We start from the raw sequence: 20,817 nt of genomic DNA on the forward strand, positions 1-20,817 counted from the left end.
TTCATCTTGTTTACGCCTAATTCTCACCCTGTCACTCAAATGTTACAGCAGAAATCAAGACTCCATTTTCCCAGAGAACTGCTGCTCACTGGATATTTTCTTTTTTTCCCCCCAGACCATTCTCTGTAAGCACTGGAGATGATTATGTGGGAAAATCCCAGTAGATCAGCAGTTTCTGAAACATTCAGACGAGCCTGTCTGGCACTAACTAGCATGCCACATCCAAAGTCACTTAAATCACCTTTTTTCCACTATTCTCATACTTGGTTTGAGCTGCAACAGGTAATCGTAAGCATGTCTTCACACCTAAATATGCAGAGTTGCTGCCATGTGACTGGCTGATTATATTTGTGTTAACAAGCAGCTGAAAGGATGTAACTAACAAAGTGGCTGTTGAGTCTATATGTTTACACAAATGATGACACGCATTGCTAAAATTTTAAACTGAGTTGTTCTTTAGTCTAGTGTGTGTTGTCTACACTGGATGCATGCAAAATCCAACTGATTACACAGATAATGCAGAGGAAATAGTTTATTTCCATGATAAACATTAGACTGGACAACATATTAACAAAATGTAAAAAAAGTGCATACACATGAACATTGGCAATGTACAGTACACAAAAGTTAACAAAAAGCATCAAACGTAACAAAATCTTACTCTCAGGGAGGTTTTTACTTATTTACATCTTCCACTCAAGCTCACGTGCTTTGGGGCTGACTTGTGCTCTATAAATACACTCAAATACCTCAAATAACCCCCCCTCCCTACATTACAATGTGTTTTTAACGTCCTCAGTGCTTGGCTCTTCAGTAGGATTGTCATTTTGAGGCCTGATGCCTGGGACTAATGCAATAAAACAAACACAGCCATTTTCCATAGAGCCTGAAAACTGCCTAAATTAGAGATTATATAAAATATTTTGCGTGGTACAAACACGAGAACTTAATTATGAGTACTTATCAATACACAGTAGCATTTTTAATACTTTCTTCTTAAATATTGACCATGTCTGCAAGCTAATATACTCAAATAGCAAATTGTAGAGAAAAATATGTACAGACTGGTAAATTTCAAAGATAAATTCATCCTATCTAACAGTTTAATGTAAATGATAGTTCTCATTCCAGCAAATAAGGTTCTTCAGCTATTGAACCAATACAATGTACCACAAGTCTCAACAATATCAAACAATTACATCATTATTAGAGGCTATTAATAAATGGAAGTCCACCAAGTGCGTTGAGGGAGAAGATGCTGCTGTAAATGAGCTCGAGTGTGTTTGCATACATTATAATATGTGCTAAGTTATACATTGCAAAGGGTAATGGTTATTATTGGGAGTGAGGTTAAGTAATGTACAAAAAGCCAGACCATCAACACACTCACAGAAAATTTGCAAAGCCTGTGATGCTTTATGTTAGAGCTAAGGCTGAGGTTAAGGCACTTAAATAGAAAAAAAAGGGACAAAACCAGCCAAACATAGTGCTGTGGTGCAGGGATGCAGGAATTTTGTCAACCTTAATCAGGTCCATGTGCCAAGAGCTTTAAAATGCTAAAAACTGGCTTAACGTGGAATCCCACCTTTAATACATTAAAGAAATAGTTTGAAATTTGATAAAGTATGCTTACTTCGACAAAAATCAACACCACCTTGGCATTTGATTGGTATAGTCAGAAGCTAGTTAGCGTAGCATGAAAACTAAAAACAACAAAAACAAACAAAAAAAGAAGATTTTTCACATTTTTTAAGTAAGATAATATGTCAAGTAGTGAAATAAATTGGTGGATTACACAGAGACCCATAAACTTAGTTTCTGCTTCCAGTCATCACACTAACCTAAGCTAACTGGATAATGGCTATAGCTTCATACTTACATTAAAGCATACCAGTTTTTTAGCTCCATATGATATTTCCTTAATCTGTCTTTCACAAACCTTTGCAAGTTCATCACTTGTTACAATTTCTGAATTCAAACTCTTTTCAGTTTGAAGTTGTTCAGTTGCAAGCTCTTTCAATCATCTTGTGTTACGTAACACTCAAATGGCCATGTGAAGGAAAAGACCAGCTTAAATTGAGCACCAAAATATTTTAATCTAATTAGTGGAGCAAACCTGCAGCTCCCTCTGATTCAGTTAGTCCGGGGAGAAAAAGGAACAGAGGTTGCACTGTTGTTCATACTTATCGAATTAAAAACAAACCAAATTTCCACAAAAATAAAGAATAAATGCACAGTTGAAGATAACCAAATGATTTGCATTCGTTCTTTGCACAGTTTTCATTTTTCTTAAGTGCTAAACACAGTAATACATCGTGCACACGCTTTCTCTGCAGACAAACAGGCATCCTTTAGCAGCACACCCAGCGCGCCAGTAAGGGAATCGACACAAGAGCAACCAAACAGAGAATTTTACAGAGAATAAACCTTGTGGCACAGCAACTTTGGATTTGTGGCACACCACTTAGGAAACAGCTTTAAAAACAAACAAACCAGAAGAAGCCTTAGGCTATGCGACACTGTAAAAAAAAAAAAAGAACAAAAAAAGAAAGAAAGTATAAATAAAAAATTAGAAAAAGCTCTGAAATAACTGCCTGGGACACATGTGTGTAAACCTGCATGTGCTAAGCTTTGCAATCATCTTGATGTCATAGATTACCTTCTCTGCATTTAAAATAAAGGAAATCCAGTACAATAAGTTATAAATATCATCTGATTTTCATATAGGAGTGACTGGAGTTACTTTTTTCAATTTCACAGTATATTATGAACAAATTTTTACAGCATAACCAGTTGACACGTGGATCAAATGTTATCATTAGAGCAAATAAGTTATACATTACACAGGGATGGGCTCCACTTGACACGGCGAACAAACGCAACTAATCCCTTAAACTTTCAAGAGATTAAAAAATATATTTTTTTGATTTCCTGGTCTGTTTTCGTATGACTGTGCATGGTGTGAATGGATACTAGAGTTGTGCTCAACTGCATAATCTACTGTATATGTGATTTGTGTGAATTTAAAAATATCTGTGGATGCAATCCGAGTGTCCGTGCATGTTACAGCTTTGGTTACATCAGAAATGATCTGGTTGTTGCTCGGGGTCTAAATGCCTTTCAATCTTCTGTCATTCTCTTATGCATAAGATGATTGATCAGGTTAGGCTGAATCAATTCAACATCCACTTGAAAAACGAATGCACCTTTTTTTGTTGTTACTTACAATGTAACCAATTATTAGAAAATCAAATGCTAAAAAACTCAAGTAGAAGTTTGTTGTTGTTCGATACATTTGTGTGTAAATGTGTTGGAGATATGTTATGTAATACTGCAAAGTCATGCGTGGACTAAACTAAGCGCTTTCAGTACATGATTAGATTAACTTTATTGGAGGAGGTCAGGGTGAAGTAGCCGCTGAGCAGAAAGAACAAAACAGTCTTTGACCAAAAACAGTCTGAGACGCTCCTGGCCCGAGGTACGGTGCTTCACAAAGAGGCATTAAAAAGGCTACGGTCACATCCACTTTTTTCTTTCATATAAACTAGTATGCTTTCACATGAAATGTTCTCTCACGATGCAAAAGCAGCTGCAGCAGGTAAAATATAAGTTAAGCTCAGTGATGGTTCAGTTATCTGTAGTAATATGAGGAAACAGTGGCTCAGCTATAATTACTTATTGAGCTCCTCCATGAATACTGGAAACAGAGTACACTGACAGAAGCGTGCTACTTCTGTATTTTTCTTTTCATCGACATTTAAATAAAGCACTCTGAGGAGTCATAAAGGAACCACAACTAGATGTTACGAACTGCCACTGCTGCACTGAAACTTGTCTTCTGATGGCAACATGGCGGCGTAATGCTCGTCTCGGCTGGGGAGTGGGAAAAGGGGATGATCCTGCACGTGTGGTGAGAAAGGCAGTTCGAATAGCCCACGGCGGCCTCAAACACACGGGAAAGTCTTCCACCCTGGCTCGATCTGAAGCATCCAGGCCTTAAGCACATAGTGAAAGCAATCGGCCTCATCTGGATCTCAATGCCGGAAGTCTACGACGGAGCTCTCTCTGTCAATGCACTGAGCTTCTGCAGCTTGTTTAAATGGAGCCGAGACATTAGAGTGGAGATCAGCACAGTGCTTTGTTCGTGGTACCACAGCAGCAGGTTTTAACTTCTCAAAGCCATTAAAGAGACTGAGACAGTGGCAAGCCACTTCTCATCCCCCCATCTCATCTTTGCTTGAGCCACCGTGTTAAGGCAGGTGTCCTACTGAGAGCTGGCCTCCATGGCCATGCTTGGCAGCTTCTCAAGCTGCTCTGCCCTCTGTCGCATCAGTTCCAGACCAAATTCTATCCCCAGTCCTGGCATTTGCAGCTGCGGGAGCTCTACTGCTCCACCAGGTTGTAATTTTAAATCTTCAGCGTCACTGATGGCGTCAGTACACTCCCTTAACACTTGTTCACCCTGCGGTTCATCCATGTCCTCCGTTTCCACTGAGCTGCGGTCAGGAGGCGCCTCCTCACAGTTCATGGGTGAGGCCAGTTTCTGGTGGTTGGTTAGGGGAACAGCTGTGACGTCAGGGGCACAGGTGGAACAGCGGTACAGTTGAGTAGAGGGCTGGATCAAGTTAGGTGGTACAACTGCAGGGCTGGAAAGAGACTGCAGACTCGATGTGGAAGCAAAATTCGTTCCAGGCGGATCTATGCATATGGAAGGGACAGTGCAGTGGCGGGAAGGGTTAAGGCGGTGGGGACGGCCTCCTGTTGGACGGTCACAGCGCCGCCCTTGCGGTAGACGCATGCAGTCCTTACAGGACTGATAGGAGGGCTTCACTTTTAAAGGGTTTCCTGTGCTACCACTGTCCTAAATGGAGAAAAATTGAACAAAATGCAGCATATGGTCAGTCACATGAAAACTAAATATGTTCACTTTACAACATTTACCTCTACGACAAATAGATGTTTAAAATTGCAACTTAAAGACTTTATCTTTCAACTAAAAATGTTTTGTTTTTTTTAAACTCACATCAAAAGCTGCAGGACAGCTGCGCTTGGCTGCTAGGCGGTTACTGTTGTTGGTGTTCAGGTTGGCTAACCCTAACCGGCTTTCCTCGCTCCTCTCATCCTCCTCCCCCATTTTCTTCCCCTCTGAATTTCCAGGCATTTGAGCCAAAGCTGCCATCTCAGCTTCCTCTTTCTTAGCTTCTTCTTCATCCTCTTCTTCCAAAGTACTGAACTCGAGCCTCAGCCTCATGTCCTCGAGGGGATCAAGGCGTCCACAGGTCTGGGCTGCGGTGCCCTCACCAGGCAGGGCTAAATGGGCCATGGGGAAACCCTCGTCCTCCAGCAGGGCATCTCTCTCTACATCTTCAATCTCAATAAAAACTCTTTCCATACCGAGCAGAGGGGGTCCCCGAACTGGAGTGGAAGGCTCACTGTCAAGTGCGGAGTCTGACAAACGTCTAAAGTAATAATTATAGTTAAGAGAGTCTAGAGGTTCCATCTCCAGACCCATACCCCTACAGGGAGATGCCCCGCAGCCTCCCCAGGCTTCCTCTTCTCTGAGTGTTTCCCCTCCACCGGCACAATGGCCTGAGGCTTGCAAATCATCCGATCCCTCCTCATCTGCTCCAGGCCTCCATAGCTTGTTGTGACGCTGTTTGCTGCAAAGGTGAATTAGGCTTTAAATGTGACTAGAATAACTAAAACCACACAGAGTTATAATATCTTAATTAGCTTCATGAAACACAGTGGTTCCATCTGTTGGCTCTGCAAAGTGCAAACCTTAATGAAAGCATAGACCTGCTTACCTGGCATCTAGAATTCCCTCATACTCTGCCAGCTGTCTCATGAAGCCGGCGTTTGGCTGAGCTATACTCCGTTTCTGCTTGACAAAGTTGTAGGCTTTCTCCAGAGACCAGCCATACTCCTTCATTGCATAGGCAATAACAGTAGAGGCAGACCGGCTCACCCCCATCTTACAGTGCACCAGGCACTTGGAATTATTCTTCCTATTGGATCAAGAGAAAAGAAAAATCACTCTCACCCCATTTTATGAATCTAGACAACAGTAGCAAGCCCCCTCCCACCCCCAAGATGACTGGTTTGTTTTGCTCTCACTTGGCTTTGACGATAAAGTTGTAAGTGTCATTCCAGTGGGCCAGCAGGTCAGTGGCATCCTCGTCGTACACTCGGACATTGTGGTAAGAAAACAAGCCTGGGAAAAAGTTGTCGATCTCTCTGGTAACGTTCAGAATAAAACCCACTCTGCAAAAAAACCCATCATGTTAATATTTACTCCTCTGCCCACAGACCTTTATCATAGTAGGAAAAAACAAAACAAAAAAGATCAGTGAGTCCTGAAAGAGCTCACCCACAACCAGGTCTTGATTTGCTGTGACAAATAGCAAAGATTAGATTTGACAAAAAGGCTCCATTCTACTTAGAAAAAGTCTTTCGTGTGTCCAAAGTCTCTTCTCTCTTTCTTCTTCTTGCACTTTCTTCTTTGAGCAGTTATTTTTCTATGTGGTGTTTGAGCATGAACCATATTGTTCATATAGACTGGATATAAAAACTGGATGTAGCCTTCAGGTCAGATACAAATGCTATAAACCTGCATTACTTGCTAATGGCCAGCAGGAGGTGCCTCCTCTGGTTGCAAAAAGTAGTCATGCTGTATTTTCTATGGGCTACAAGGGAGGTCTTTTACTCTGTTAATGTATGATATCAGTAAACACTTTCCTGATGGGTCTAAATTCTTACTGAATACAACATGTTAATTGTGTAAATTGTGGTGCAATGTAGAGAAATAACAGTAAGGTGTAGGGTATAGCACCCTTGTGACTGACAGATCTCTACCACAAGAGAACTCTCCTTCAGTTTCTCAGCCAGATCCTGGCCTCACTTGTGATGTTTGGTCTTTAAACACCAAGACAGCCATGGCCACAAAGCTCAAATCCAAACTACATTAAGTAATGCATGACGCCAATATTCATAATCTATATGCAATCTATGGTTATTACTAAAGCTCTGCATATTTTCATACTTAACTTCAAGCACAAAGTTAAGTCAAGCACTTAAATTTGGTCTGATTTTAACAGACTTTGCAATTATATGTCTATAGGAATAACAAGAGACACATAAATGAGAATTAGACAAGTGGGATTAAACCAAGAAAAATAGGTTAGATTCTTTGGTTAGTGTTAAGCTCTCAGCTCACCCACACTCACGTAGCTCTTCCAGGTTGGAAGCGTTCCACTCAGAGCCCTAGAGAGGAAGAAAGGCCGAAACTTACACAGAATAACTGTATTTAAACCAACTATATACCACAGTGAAAGAGTATTTGGCTATCAGTATGGAGGGCGGGTATACAGAATTCTAAATTATACTACAAGATGCAAACAACTCACCAAATAGACATGGTCAAAGATAAGTGTAGCCTTGTCCATCTGACCCAGGATCAAAAGCATCTCGTTGTCTATAAACTCCTTGTATTCTTTGAGGTTACAGTTCATATGCTGCTCCAGCTCGTTACGGATCTGAGGATGAGGAATTAACATGAACCCCCACTTTCTTAAAAACATGGTTTCCAAATGCATTACCAACCACAGGTTAAGCATTGGTACCTTTATTTAATATTGTAAAGGTTCTACAAACAAAAGGTCCCTGGTTCATCCCAGGAGGCAAATCCCTTAGTGTAAAAAGTGTAAAAGTGTAAAAATCTGACAAATAAAACACGTAGTGCTGCCTGCTCTGGGAAAATAGTTTTTTAATTTTTATTTAGCAAAAATGCAAAAAAACAAACAAAAAACTTGTTTTGTGCTGAAGAGATTAAAATAAGGCCTTTTGCCTGAATGCATAAAAACAAAGATCGGCAGTGACTAGTTATTGAGGAAAACACACTTAAACTTTTATAGACAGCTAATTTGAATCTTTAATTAGTGTATTCTTTCCTAAAACGTGAAAATAAAAGAAAATTTAGACCATTCCTTGCCCGTTGAATGACAAATACTGATTCGGCACGTACCTCCTTTGAGGTGATGTTTTCCAAGTCTTGAAACATCATGATGTTGCGTAGTTTGGCTTTAATGGCACATTCAGTTCTCTCTCGCTCAGTTGGCCTGCACATAATGAGTCAATGCATCAGTGCTGTGGTCTGAATGAAAATTTGCATAACAGTGTTTCCCACTGATGAAGACAAAGGCCAGAAACAGAAGAACAGCAGCTCGTGTCCAAAGCATATAAATTTACGACTAAAGACACACGGCGCAGGCACGTTTGATCTATGATCTGTTTGGCTGCATGAGATCTGTTTAAATCTTCTTTGAAAAATACAGGATAATTAATTAGTACTGCATGACTTAAAAGATGTGCCCGTTTTTCCTTCATTACATGAGGTGAGTTGCTATGCTGGGTACTCACTGGTCGACGAACATGGTGGGAGAATCAGACCGGGTGCTCTCCAGGTCGGTCATAGCATTCCACTCATTGATGCAGCTTTGCTCGGAGGTGATGCAGCTCTCGTAGAAGGCCATCCATGTGAGAGCAATGCCCCCTGGGAAGTAGTTGAACCGGCGGGACACCTCGCATGCCTTATGGAGGACCTGCAGGGCGGACCTGCAGGAACATGACGCAAACTTTTAACTGCTAAAGATCCCCATTGAACAGAAGGGAAACCTGCACATTATTGGTAATTTTGTCAGCTGACCAGAAGGTGGCATGTGAACGCTCACATACACAGAGTGTGGTAGGAGTGTCATCAGTGGAAAACAGACTCAAATATATAAAAGGTAAAGTATCTAAACAAGATGTATCCAGAAGATTTTGGTAGCCATCAAAAAGCTTCTGACATAATTCTGAGTGAATATTTGACCATCAAGACGTACAAGAATTGGTTCATTTAAATTGGTCGGTTTTAAGCGTAATCCGCTGCTTTCTTCATTCCAAAACCAGTTTTGAGCTGTGTTTTGAATCATTATCCTGTTATAACACCTAGTTAACTGTGTCTAAGTTTCAAATGTCTAGCTGCTGATTCAAGATTGAAGTTGATTAAACCTTGAATGAAGTTGAGGAATTGGGAGGTAGTCCTCCTCCTTCATTATTTCATCCACACTGTGCAACATAACAGTAGCACTGGCAGACCAGAACACGATGCTGCCACCACCATGGTTGACAGCTGCAGTGTTCATGGCAAGATTGAGGTTTGATGGTTCCTGGGTTGTTCCTGAACATCCTAATCAATTTCCTCTCATCTGAGGGTGACAGTTTGGGTCTTCTTCTACACTGCGGCAAAGCAATGCCACATCTGAATAACTTGTACTTATGTACAGTTGTTTGAACTAATGATCCTAAAATCTGCAGATGTTTAACAATGGCTTCAACAGACTTGTGTAAATTCACAATTTTCCTTCTTAGATCTTCACAGAGTTCTTTGAAGCTCTTCATTGCTTATATTTGATATTTGTTGATATGTGTGCACCTAATTTCCAAGAAATCCTTAAAAGTCCCAAAATTCCCATGACATCCATGCCTGTGATGAGTGTATGTAAATGTCTGAGCACAACTGTAACAGACCTTCACAACTTGCACAAAGACACGAACCGTATCCTCCAAGTTAACACAAACAAATGTACACATTTTTAACTGATTTTAAATTCAATTCCCAATCACTTTGGCAAAAATGTTGGGTAACGGCGTATTAACACAACCACACTTCTAGACAGACATGAAGAACTCACCACATGGCCTGCACAGACACAGGCTTGAAGACATGTGACCGCCCTGCTGTGCTCACACTGAAGCCTCTAGTGAAGAAGAAGAAAAGCCGGAGAAGGAGATTAGTTTGGACTGAGGTGAAGAGTAATGAGGGGGATGTAAACACAGACTGGACAGGGCTCGTCCATGGGGTCTATTCAGGACACCAAACAGTGGAACATTCCTCCAGCTTACAGAGGCAGGGACAATGTTAACAGGTCAGCAAGAACTGTTATCACACAGAGGAAAAAAAAAAATCTGTGTAACTCCCTCCACTGCCACTGGTGGGCACTAAAGCCTAAAGAATAGGCTCGAAATGAGCCTCGCTAGAAAACCCTTGTCTCATATTTTGAAGTGATCAGAATGAAAACATCCATTAGTGTTTTTGTTCTCTGCATGTGGCAAAGTGAAACTTACCCATCTCCATCTAAATGTATGTTGGTATCGCTCCACAGCGGCAGCACCATCCCAATAGAGCAATTCTTACTGTAGATCACAACAACATGAGGTTAACAAATCTCATTAAAACAGGTAAAATGTGCACGTGCAGAGAGACTAATTACCTGTCCTTATCTGTAAAGTCCATTCCCAGGACGACGTTTTCCTCTGTATCTTGGTGGCCAGTGGTGTAGATAACCACCATATAGCGCACTCGATCTGTCCAGCTGCTTTCTAACCGCACAGCCTGCACGACAAAAGGAGAGACTGCAAAACACTGCGTCTGGACTCTACAGCAGTACTGCTGGATAACAATAAAATGTGGCCACATTCTGGATTTATTCTGCAGATTTGATTGGGTAAAAACCCCAGCTCTTTTCAAAAACGAAACTTTTTTGCAAGCTCAGGAACAACATCTGTGTTTTTACATATGTTTGCAATCCCAGGTGTTTGGCCTATTCCTGCTCTTCTATTATTTTTTGTTTCATGGATGGATGGATCTGCCATCACAACAATGATCTACACGCCAGTTCTTTACCGTTTCTCTTCCTTAAGAATAGCTTCTTGACAGCCACCACTGAGACCATTTGTAATGAGGCGGTAGTGAACAGTACATGACACTACAAGTTTTTGGCTAATAGCTCTGTGGGAATCACCTTGTTAACACAAACATACAAATTTAAGCCTGTCAAACTGTGTTATCCATGACATTTTTCATAGATGCATAGATTCTAAACAAATTGGAACATATTATGTACTTTCTATAAAAGATTTCTCTGAAAATGATCAGGTGTAATGACTGGACTAAAAGTGAATGGAAAAGCAGCCAGTGTCCAAAGATAACCCTTGAAAGACCTTCAGAAAGCCTGGAGAACTTTTGAAGCTAAATATAAAGACAGGTTATTGGGCTCAAGACTTTTGCACATTACTATAAAAACACTCAGTTAACTAGTGGAGCAGGTCTTTACTTTTAAGTCTCTGATTTCATCTTTGCTGAATCAAATAAATGAAATGAACGCTTCCAGCAACAAAAACAAAGCAACACATGGCAACATGTTTGTACTGACCAGCTTAATGCGATCTTCAGACCGGAGAATCTTAAACATGACCTGCAGATGTTGAGGCAAATCACCTGAAAGTGAAACGCAGACTGTGAAATGATTCAACAACAATGCCTTTAACATAATTCACATTTTTCCTCACGTGGGAACTGATTAAACTGCGTTTTGCATGCCAGACTGGCTGAAGGTCAGCGTCACAGTGTTGTCGTCTGATATGGACAGGATTTTGCTTGGTTACCATGGCAAAGAAGTGGATTTCATGCTTCTGTATGTTTATTTGCATAAAATATAACAACTGAAACTAACAATAATCAGCTGACAGACATACTGAAGATCGCACTAACAATATAGATAATATACACTTTAATCAGACATGAGCTTTAGAGACGTGATTTCTGGACTTTCCGAAGGTCAACTACAAACTGACCATTCAGCTTTTTCTATTGTTTTCTTCAGTGGGAGGAAAATTTTGCACATTTCTCACAATGAAGATAAATCCAAATCGTTTAACCTCCCAGCTGTGCTGAAGTAAATATTTAGCAGAGGTTTTTACAAACTGACTTGACCTTTCCTGCCCTTGCCCACAATTTTATAGACACACACAAAATAAACCCAAAGAGTGTTAGTGAAAGAGACTGGCAGAGAGACAAGCACGAATGGCAGTCACTGATAGAGCTGAATGGCAACCTCACAGTTTCAGTCTGTTAGGTTCATATTTCAACAGTTTTTAAACACATTTCCAAAGATTTTAAACATAAATTACATAAAGGATTGTTTTGAACTATGGAGCATGCAGACATTATTAGGTGAGTCTAATAATTAAACGGTGAAGCTGGAAATGAGCACAAGCACACAGTTTGAGACTTGATCGTTCTTCCCCCAAAGGGACGGAGTTTGTAATCGACTGTTTGCTTGTCTGTCTGTCGGTCTGTTTGTTAGCGGTCTAGCATCCACAGTTTTCAAGATATCATTTTCTAATTCTGTGTGATGGCAGATGCCAACAACAGCTGATTTAACTTTGGTTAAAGCAGGTAAAGGTCACCCCAAATGTGAAAATCAGTAAAAACTTTATGCCACTCACGATTGTTTTTATGGATCGTCTTCAAATTTCACAACAATATTCTACAGCTTGGGGGACATGAGTACCTAGGCAGCTAAGCATTTCCCCTCAACCTTATTGTTAGTGCCCAGTCAAATTTTATCATCCTTAAAGGCTATTTTTTTTGCCTCTTTTAGATAGTATAGCAATGTGAAGACAGAAAACTGGGGAGAAAGAGAGGGAGAAAACACTCTGGTCATGCCGCATGTGGACACGCTCACCCACTGAGCTAAAGTGGCGCCCACCCAAAAACTATCAAAGGAACTGTATTGAGTAATATATCTCATGAAAGAGCATGCAGAGAGCTGTACAATGCCGCTTTTATATTTTCAATACCACACCCTACAACATTACAACAACGCCATAAAGTTTAGCAACTGGTTCAGTCACAACCGCATTATTATAGCTTAAAGTCTGAAGTTTTTACAGTTTATAAAGGCCAAACGTTTCAGCCTATTCTGCTCCAATCAAAGATAATAAAAATAATACATTTTTAGGGCCTTTGACCAAGAAAAATGTCAAAGGCCCTGACCTTTGACCTTGCAGCAGGTCATAGGTCAAAGGTCAGGGCCACACGAATTGGGAAAAAGCTTCATTTTCCATTGAACCAAACTTTCATTTTTTATTGGGGGACATCAGCACTTACTTTGTTTTTTCTTTAAAACAATATAAGGTTGTTTTTCCATACAACATTATATGACACAAAAAGATTAATATACTGCACTAGATTTCCATAGTAACAATGCTGGCGTCATCATAAAAACATCAAAGTTTTAGCATAACGCTTGGCCTTATGGGGGAGTTGTGCCCTCTGAGTGCTCTTGTATGAAACAGTCTATGTAAGCCTGGCGTTGAACTGCAGGGCTCTTCGGGTCAGACCGAATTATGTGATGCTTCAGACTAAACACAAACAAAACCCACAAACACGGAGAAAAGACTCGGCAAATACACATTTGCTTTTGTCTGGGGTCTTGTTTGTGCAGTGAACATAGGTAAAAGAGAAAAAACACAAAGCTTTGTGTGTTTTTGCGTGACTCTGTTCCCACCTGCATGTTTGTGGTGGGTCGGGGTCTTTGGTCCTTGCGTGCTGCCACCTTGCTGGAGGAAGAGGGCGGCTCCTTTGACCATGAAGAAGCTCTCGCTGAGGCTGAAAAGTAGATGTGCAAAAGGAATTCAGTGATGCTGATGCCTGGACACAACTACACTTTGGCCATAAGCAGCCAAATTTGTCATTCTATACCCTAAAATCCAACCACAAGAAATACTGAACTTTCATCAAATGGCAGCAAGTTGGGCTGCATGGTAGCGCTCACAGCTAACCAGCTCACGTATGCCAAGCTAAAAGTCACAAAGAACGGACTGCCTCGTGGAAAATCTGTTGAGCTGCAATAAGTTTAAATAATCTCACTTCCTTGAAAAACATCACATCTGTTGTACTTTAACTCCATTCTCAGTCTTTATTATTATTATTATTATTATTATTATTATTATTATTATTATTATTATTATTATTATGGACTGAAATAGAAAAAGAAAATGGCATCTCCTCCAGTATTTTATCATGAAGGATTTAATCACGAAGTGAAGAAAGTGAATTCAAACAGCAAAATAAGAGCAGAAGAAGAGAATTCCCTCCACAGCGTGCATAAATTCCCACCCTGGATCCAGAAGGACGTCACGATTTGGATAACTCAGTTATTTTCTGGAGAACTACAAAATGATATATTTTCTCATATTTTACTCTGATATGCATTTGTGAAGATGTATTATATAAACAAATCTTCAGGCGAACCATGCAGTCTGCCTTTACAAACATTTGTAAAAGAAAAGGTTGTTCTAAAGAGGTCACTGAATTCCAGCGTGTTACTGTAACACGATGCCGCTGTTGCAACAAGTCAGTTTGTGGATTTTTTTTAATCCACTACTGACTGTAAGTTGAGCAACTCAGCCAATGAAGTGGCAGACCACAAACCCTTGAAGAGCAGGGTCACTGAGTCCTGATGCATGAAAGTCTGCTGACTCAACATCTGCAGAGAAACCTCCTCGGGCATTAACATCAGCACAGAAACGTGCTGCGCCAGGAGCTTCATCGCATGGGCTACGGTGTTCGAGCAGCTGGACCAGTACCTTTGTCCAAAATGGCGTAAATTAAGTTTTTTTTTTTGGCTTTGTCTACAATGGTAAAAGAATCCTTTCAAAATTTCCTGAATTCACAGCAGCAAACACACCAACCCCAAAAGTTAATTCCCCCTCACACCGGGCCAAACTCCACCTCTGTTTCAATCTTGCTAACAACAGACTGACAACCTCAAACAATCACATAGCCTCACTGGCAGATGTAACTAAACTAAACCAACAGCCTTTAGAATCAAATGAAAACAAACAAACAAGAAAACATTTTCTAAAATTCAGCTCTGACATTACTTCGGCGCCATCAGCTGATTTAAACCGATGCAGTTCAGCTTGAAAACACACTTTAAACTTTGTCTTAGTAAGAATAACAAATAGCAGTTATAAATCAGAAAAGACAATGTCAAAAATTGTCAGCGTACTTTCAAAATATAAACATAAATGTAAACATTTGGTGATAAGGTTGTTAAACTAAAATTGTTAAAGCTGAAAAATAAAACTTCATAAAATTCAACCCTAACTGTGCACACAATGAGCCATTATTCTGAAAAGACTTCTTTTTTTGCTCTATACAATATCCTGTACTCTGAAATGACGTCCTTACGGTCCTCATTTCATTACAAAATCCTGAAGTCCAAAGTGATTCTGTTTACTAAAAAAAAAACAATGATTTGGCTTTAACTGACTGACCTGCTGTACCTCCTGTAAACAGGTGAGTGCAGATACTCCATTGTGTTGCACATTTGGCCAAATTTAAGCTGAAGTCACACACCAGTAACGTATGAAAGGCCTGTCGGGACACAGCACACAGCGTGAGCAGGTACTTCTCTTATTTAGTCCTGTTTGGATCACTGAGCAGGACGGATGGCTCATCTGGGACTGAAAGTCAGCAGAGTCCTGATCCAGCACATTTAACAGCCCTTAGTTTTAACAGTAATGGTGACCAGACTCCACTTGATTGGGTTTGTTGACCTTTATGCACCTCACACATACACACACACACTCAGCTATCTACATGCACTCAAACGTTCAGACTTCCTCTGCTCGGCCCACCTGTGCTGAATGAAGCACTCCTGGGTCATGACTTTGTTATGAAGGCTGCACTAAGCAGGAGGAGAGCTTCAGCGTATTTTCTCACACAGAACAGTGTGTAGCTTTGTTCGACCACGGTCTCATTCCTCTCTTGACCAAAAACACACAAAGCCTGGTATGACTGAGTGGGGCCATCACAAGGCCTTTTGTTTCAGCTCCACTGCAACGTGCTATCATTAATCCTCTTCAACTGTATGTAGAAGACGAATGAGACGAAGTCACGGAGGATTTAGCTTTAAAAAAAAAAACAGAATCCCTGAACAAATTCACACCGTGACCGGGTAAAGGACTGAGCACGAAGAAAAACCCAATTCTCAACCATCAGAATAAGACTTAGGATGTAGATTTTAAAGCCGCTTGCTTCTCCTACAAATGTTTTCATGACTTTAAAGTAAAAGAGCTCACATATTCTATACTGCCACTGTTTGCAGATTGTTGCTAATACGGATCTAGTATACAGAATGATCTTGTTTGTGCTGCTGTGAAGACTTACATGCGGCAGATCTCCGTCCGAGTCCAAGTAGCTTTCTCCACAAAGTGAGGCAGCACGGTGAGCATGTCTTTATTTGAGGATTTTATGACCAGAAGCATCTTCTCTCAGTCAAAACGCCCCACTCCCCCTCCCTCTTATTAACATCTACCTCTGCACAGCGTGTTTGGGTTGAACCTGCCTGTCCTTCCTCTCTTCCCCTTTCAGCTTTCTTTCCATCCCAAACCCTGAAACCTCCGGATCTGTGCCGCCGGGTTCCGTTCAGATTTGGCTCCCCCGTCTCCTCTTTCACAGTTCGTGATTCAGCAATCGGCTCTCCGTATGCAACGCCCGGCCACAATACCATCATTCATTCCAGGGAGGGGAGGGCGCACGGGGGTGGGGGGGGGGGGGGGTTGTTACTTGGCGTCAGTCTCAAGTTTGACATGCAGAATTCTAAATTAAGACTACACGCTGATGAATCTGCGAACCGCGGAGAAGCTCAAAGCATGATACGACCGTTTCAACTCTGACAAACCCACACGCACAAACACGAGCACAAAGGCAGTCTGTGCCGAAGCTTTGCTGACACAAGTCATGATTTTTGTGACGTCAAGTTGATTAAAGAAAAGCCTCGTGACTGAGCGGGGACAGCGGTTTATGCGCTCTGTTATGCAACGGAGTGCGAGAAACATTTTTTAAAGCCTTGTCAAGTTAAATCAACTGTTCGTCCAGCAGATTTTTCTCCTTGACAGCTCTGAGAAACCGGGGCCAAAAATCAAACATAAGTATGTGACTCATTATGACTCACAGGCCACCAGGGAAAAAAAAATCAAATAAAGACATTAATGTATAAAATTTAATAGCATTAATTTTCCTGGTTCAGCTTATTTACTTTTATTTAAATCGTTTCCATTAAAGACACACACAAAAAAACTATTAGATGCATTCATTTTGCCACTAATGTATTCATGCATTACTGCATCATCTTGCCGCTGCAGTGATACTTTTTTGTGTTTAAATAGTTCGCCATGATGGATGGAAAATCTGTGATATACAATTGAAATACGTAGAAAAAAGGATTTTCAGCTTGTTAACAAATTATTCAGTAAGGTCATAAGTCACACGCTGAGTATGCATGGCATGTGGGAATTCTTTCCTCCCTCTTTTTATTAATTCATCTTCAGGAACGCTTTTGCATTGCGCTTACTGCAGATATTCCCACTGCAGGCCTGATGAAAATACTATTAAATACAATAATTATCATTCATCTTTTAAAACCTTCCTTTTTCACTCTCTTTTTTGAAAGTATACATGTTTTTTTTAATGTTTACTATCCATACCGACAAACCCTTCCTGACATCTAGTATATTATCTATTGCACAGAAGCATTTGGCAGAAATAGTCAAATTCAGCAGGCACCTATTAAAAAAAACTAAAGATACACTAAACATACCCAAATTCCGATCAGACCTGTTTACTTCCTGCGTTTCTGTGCAGTCCAATTTTGATCTCTAAAATATTTTTCAAAACAGGCATACAAAGTATTTCACATGTGACTAAAGTGCACCTATAATGCTTCTCCTTACATCTTTTACAGTAATATAATCGCCATGGTGGAGGCTGCTCATGTCACCAAAGGTCAGCGTATATGCAAGTAAACACTCCTGGCTCTTTATGATGTCAAACGGGACTTCCTTATATGGCCATATCAGACAAATAGCCTGGCTTGTACACAGAAACCCCATCCACCCACTTCATACCTTCTGTTTGTGAGAGGGAGCCAATAGGAAAAAAGCTGGCTTAAGGACAAGGTGACCTTAAAGGGAGAGGTGCTAGAGCAGCTTGTTTCAGGCAGTGGAGGTGAATGTACGAATGCAAGTACATAATGAAGCTGAACGTTAGCCACTCTTTATCCTGTCAGCTTCCTGGGACAAAGCTGAGATGCTGACTTCCATCATTACAGCTGTTAAGTCAGTGTCAGGTTTGCTGCCTTGTATGTACTCTATTTCACGTAGTGCAAATGCATCTGAAGTGAACTATCCTGAGCCCGATTCTCCTTTAATTGGTCCAAAAACAAAGAAAATTATGTGCTGTATTACAATTTCAGATCTCATTATAACAACAGTATGATATGGGGATGATCGTGGCTCAAGAGTTGGGAGTTCGCCTTGTAATCGGAAGGTTGCCGGTTCGAGCCCCGGCTTGGACAGTCTCGGTCGTTGTGTCCTTGGGCAAGACACTTCACCCGTTGCCTACTGGTGGTGGTCAGAGGGCCCAGTGGCGCCAGTGTCCGGCAGCCTCGCCTCTGTCAGTGCGCCCCAGGGCAGCTGTGGCTACAATGTAGCTTGCCATCACCAGTGTGTGAATGTGTGTGTGAATGGGTGGATGACTGGATATGTAAAGCGCTTTGGGGTCCTTAGGGACTAGAAAAGCGCTATATAAATACAGGCCATTTACCATTTACCATATGCATTGTTGTTCAGAAAACAAGACCACTATAAGAAACGCAATACTTTTGTATTCTGCTATAAATGTCGTCTCTAGAGAGCTTCAAATATGTTAAAAAAACCTAAAAAAAGTGTCTTACCTCTGATTATTTTTCCTCTCATCATCGCTTCCGAAATCCTGAAAGACAAGTAAAAAGAGCGAATCTGAAACAGCATACAATATATTTATACTAAAAAAAATAAAAACTGTGATGATCATGAACAGTGGAACAGTGGGAAAGGAACAGAACTATTTCATAACAAGGATAAAGTTAAGAGTGCTTCGCATTAATAGAAATGCAGGCACCAAACACACATGGACCACACGCTTGAGTATCCTGCTAAACATATCACACAACTACAACTGAGAGGATTTTACATTTTTTGTTCGAAATTTCTGAATTTTTGGCTGCAGTTGCTCTTAAATAAGTTGAACGTCTCAAGGACCATGCAGAGATGGACGAAAGAATGCCTGCGCCACCTGCTGGCCAACTCTCTGCAGCCTGGTGAACTAATCTGTTATGAAGTTGCAAAGAGCTGACAGCTCACTCCTTAGGACACCTTCAAATTTCAGGAATAAAAAACGAAAAACTAATTCAGACATCGCTCGCGCACACACACACACACACACACACACACACACACACACACACACACACCTCCTTCCTGCCGGCTGACTCTAGCAGAATAGTGATGGTGAGATGAAGCACCCACCTATCTTCAAAGCAAGGCTTGTCACTGCTTATTTTTGTGCCTCAGCCTACTTCTGAGCGCATAATCCACTTTCCTGAAAACCCAGAAAGTGGCGCACGAGCACAGATGTTAGGATTTCACGTGGATAAAAACGTCCAACAGTGCTCCATCTCTAACCGACGCCCCTGCTTTCACAGGTGGAGGTTTAATGCCTCCAACTCCACTAAGTCAGCATCACTTCTCCACGCAACCCGACTAGAACCAACAACCCTTCTTCCTGCTATGTAACTTGGAAACAAGGAGCACGGAGCTTATCGGTTTGTCTGCGTGGTGCTGCGCGGGATTTGACGTCTCGGTGAGGGCCAAGCGCATTTTCACGGTGCAGTTATGGATCTGAGCTATTCTGAAATTTCTAGAAGTTCGCAAAAACACTTGGCTCGCTCTCCCCACATTTAAGGACCTCCTTCCCAAATTGGTGACCGCACTACTCGCAAATAAAAACCTCGGCAACACCGAGACCTGCGAATGTTTGTGCAGCAGCAAAACGAGCACTTTGTGTCTTGACAGCTAAATCCGACAGCCCCCCTCCGTTTCCCCCTCCGTCCCCTCCCCCTCTGCAGGATTTTTGTTTACAAATCCCCTGCCACAGTAGCCACAAACAACTCCCTGTTGTAACAATATATCAAGTTTGCAGCACACAAGCGCACACATTTGGACACACGCACTATGACGGAAACCAGGTTAACCCTTTCCTGCAGGATATCAAACGCAAACGCCACCCAACCTGTTTTACACACTCCCGTGGGCGCATTCTTGGCGTCTTCCCCCTCACACACACAAAGACCCAGCCCCCCGGCATTTCCACTCACCTCCCCCGCACTGCTGTTGGTCGTGCTAGCCGACGATGCAGCACTGGGGGTGGGAGAGCGCTGCAGTGTCACCAGAGCCATGGTCAGTGAGCTGCAGGAGAGGAGAGGAGAAGGGAAGGGAGGGGAGGGGAGGAGGAGCGCCTATCCGGGAAGATGCGCCGCTGAGATTGTCGCTGTCACCGGGGAGAAAATGCCTAGTCAGACTCTCATCCAGCAGCAGCACCTGACTCCACTGCCCCGGCCGTGCTCCCTTTCGGTCCTGCTCCGTGCGTCCTCTGCGGTTACCGGAGTCCTCATGGGCGGAAAGTGAGAGAAGAGAGAGTTCCTGGGTTTTCGTTCCGCGCCAGCAGCAGCAGACTCTGTGATTTCTTCGCTGGTGTGCAGACAGACAAACAAAAACACAGCGCAGGTTGCAAGCGGGGCAGAAATGACATGCAGCTTTGCCGGATGCCTGTGATTGGCTGGCCTAGTTCGCGTGTGCGCTGTCATTGGGCCAATGTTGTCAAGGTGACAGGCCAGACTAGGAACTCCCAAAAACAAATATTCACGATATTTAATGATAATTATAAAAATGTGCTCACGTTATGAAACATAGTGTTTGTGAGAGGACGTTTTTAAGACAACAAAAACCGATTAATTTTATATTTATTATATAATATTTATAGATGAAAATATTACAGAAAACCTTTCTGCATTCATTGGTAAGAAAATGTACCAAAATAATACA

At 41.6% G+C, this 20,817-nt stretch overlaps 1 protein-coding gene across 3 annotated transcripts; it reads right to left on the reverse strand.

Annotated features, from left to right (window-relative positions):
• Positions 1-517: 517 nt before the first annotated feature.
• On the reverse strand, positions 518-20,466 carry ssh1b (slingshot protein phosphatase 1b). 3 transcript variants are annotated; one of them, XM_085279546.1, is made up of 15 exons: positions 20,091-20,466; positions 18,630-18,667; positions 13,395-13,495; positions 11,256-11,320; positions 10,314-10,435; positions 10,168-10,236; positions 9,735-9,800; positions 8,419-8,613; positions 8,024-8,117; positions 7,407-7,535; positions 7,217-7,263; positions 6,118-6,264; positions 5,808-6,008; positions 5,024-5,660; positions 518-4,861 (listed from the first exon to the last, which is right to left on the reverse strand). In XM_085279546.1, the coding sequence occupies exons 1-15, from the start codon at positions 20,169-20,171 to the stop codon at positions 4,265-4,267; spliced, it is 2,589 nt and encodes an 862-aa protein (XP_085135672.1). In that variant the 5' UTR covers positions 20,172-20,466; the 3' UTR covers positions 518-4,264. The 3 variants fall into 3 exon arrangements, with proteins under 3 accessions (XP_085135672.1, XP_085135674.1, XP_085135673.1); XM_085279548.1 differs by lacking the exon at positions 20,091-20,466 and adding an exon at positions 19,243-19,293; XM_085279547.1 differs by lacking the exons at positions 18,630-18,667; positions 20,091-20,466 and adding an exon at positions 16,064-16,135.
• Between the last annotated feature and the right edge of the window lie 351 nt (positions 20,467-20,817).

This window comes from Mchenga conophoros, linkage group LG7, assembly GCF_057382185.1.
Source record: "Mchenga conophoros isolate Kocher_MC1m ecotype Shallow Benthic linkage group LG7, M_conophoros_male_GT1.1, whole genome shotgun sequence".
Classification (NCBI taxonomy): Eukaryota; Metazoa; Chordata; class Actinopteri; order Cichliformes; family Cichlidae; genus Mchenga; species Mchenga conophoros.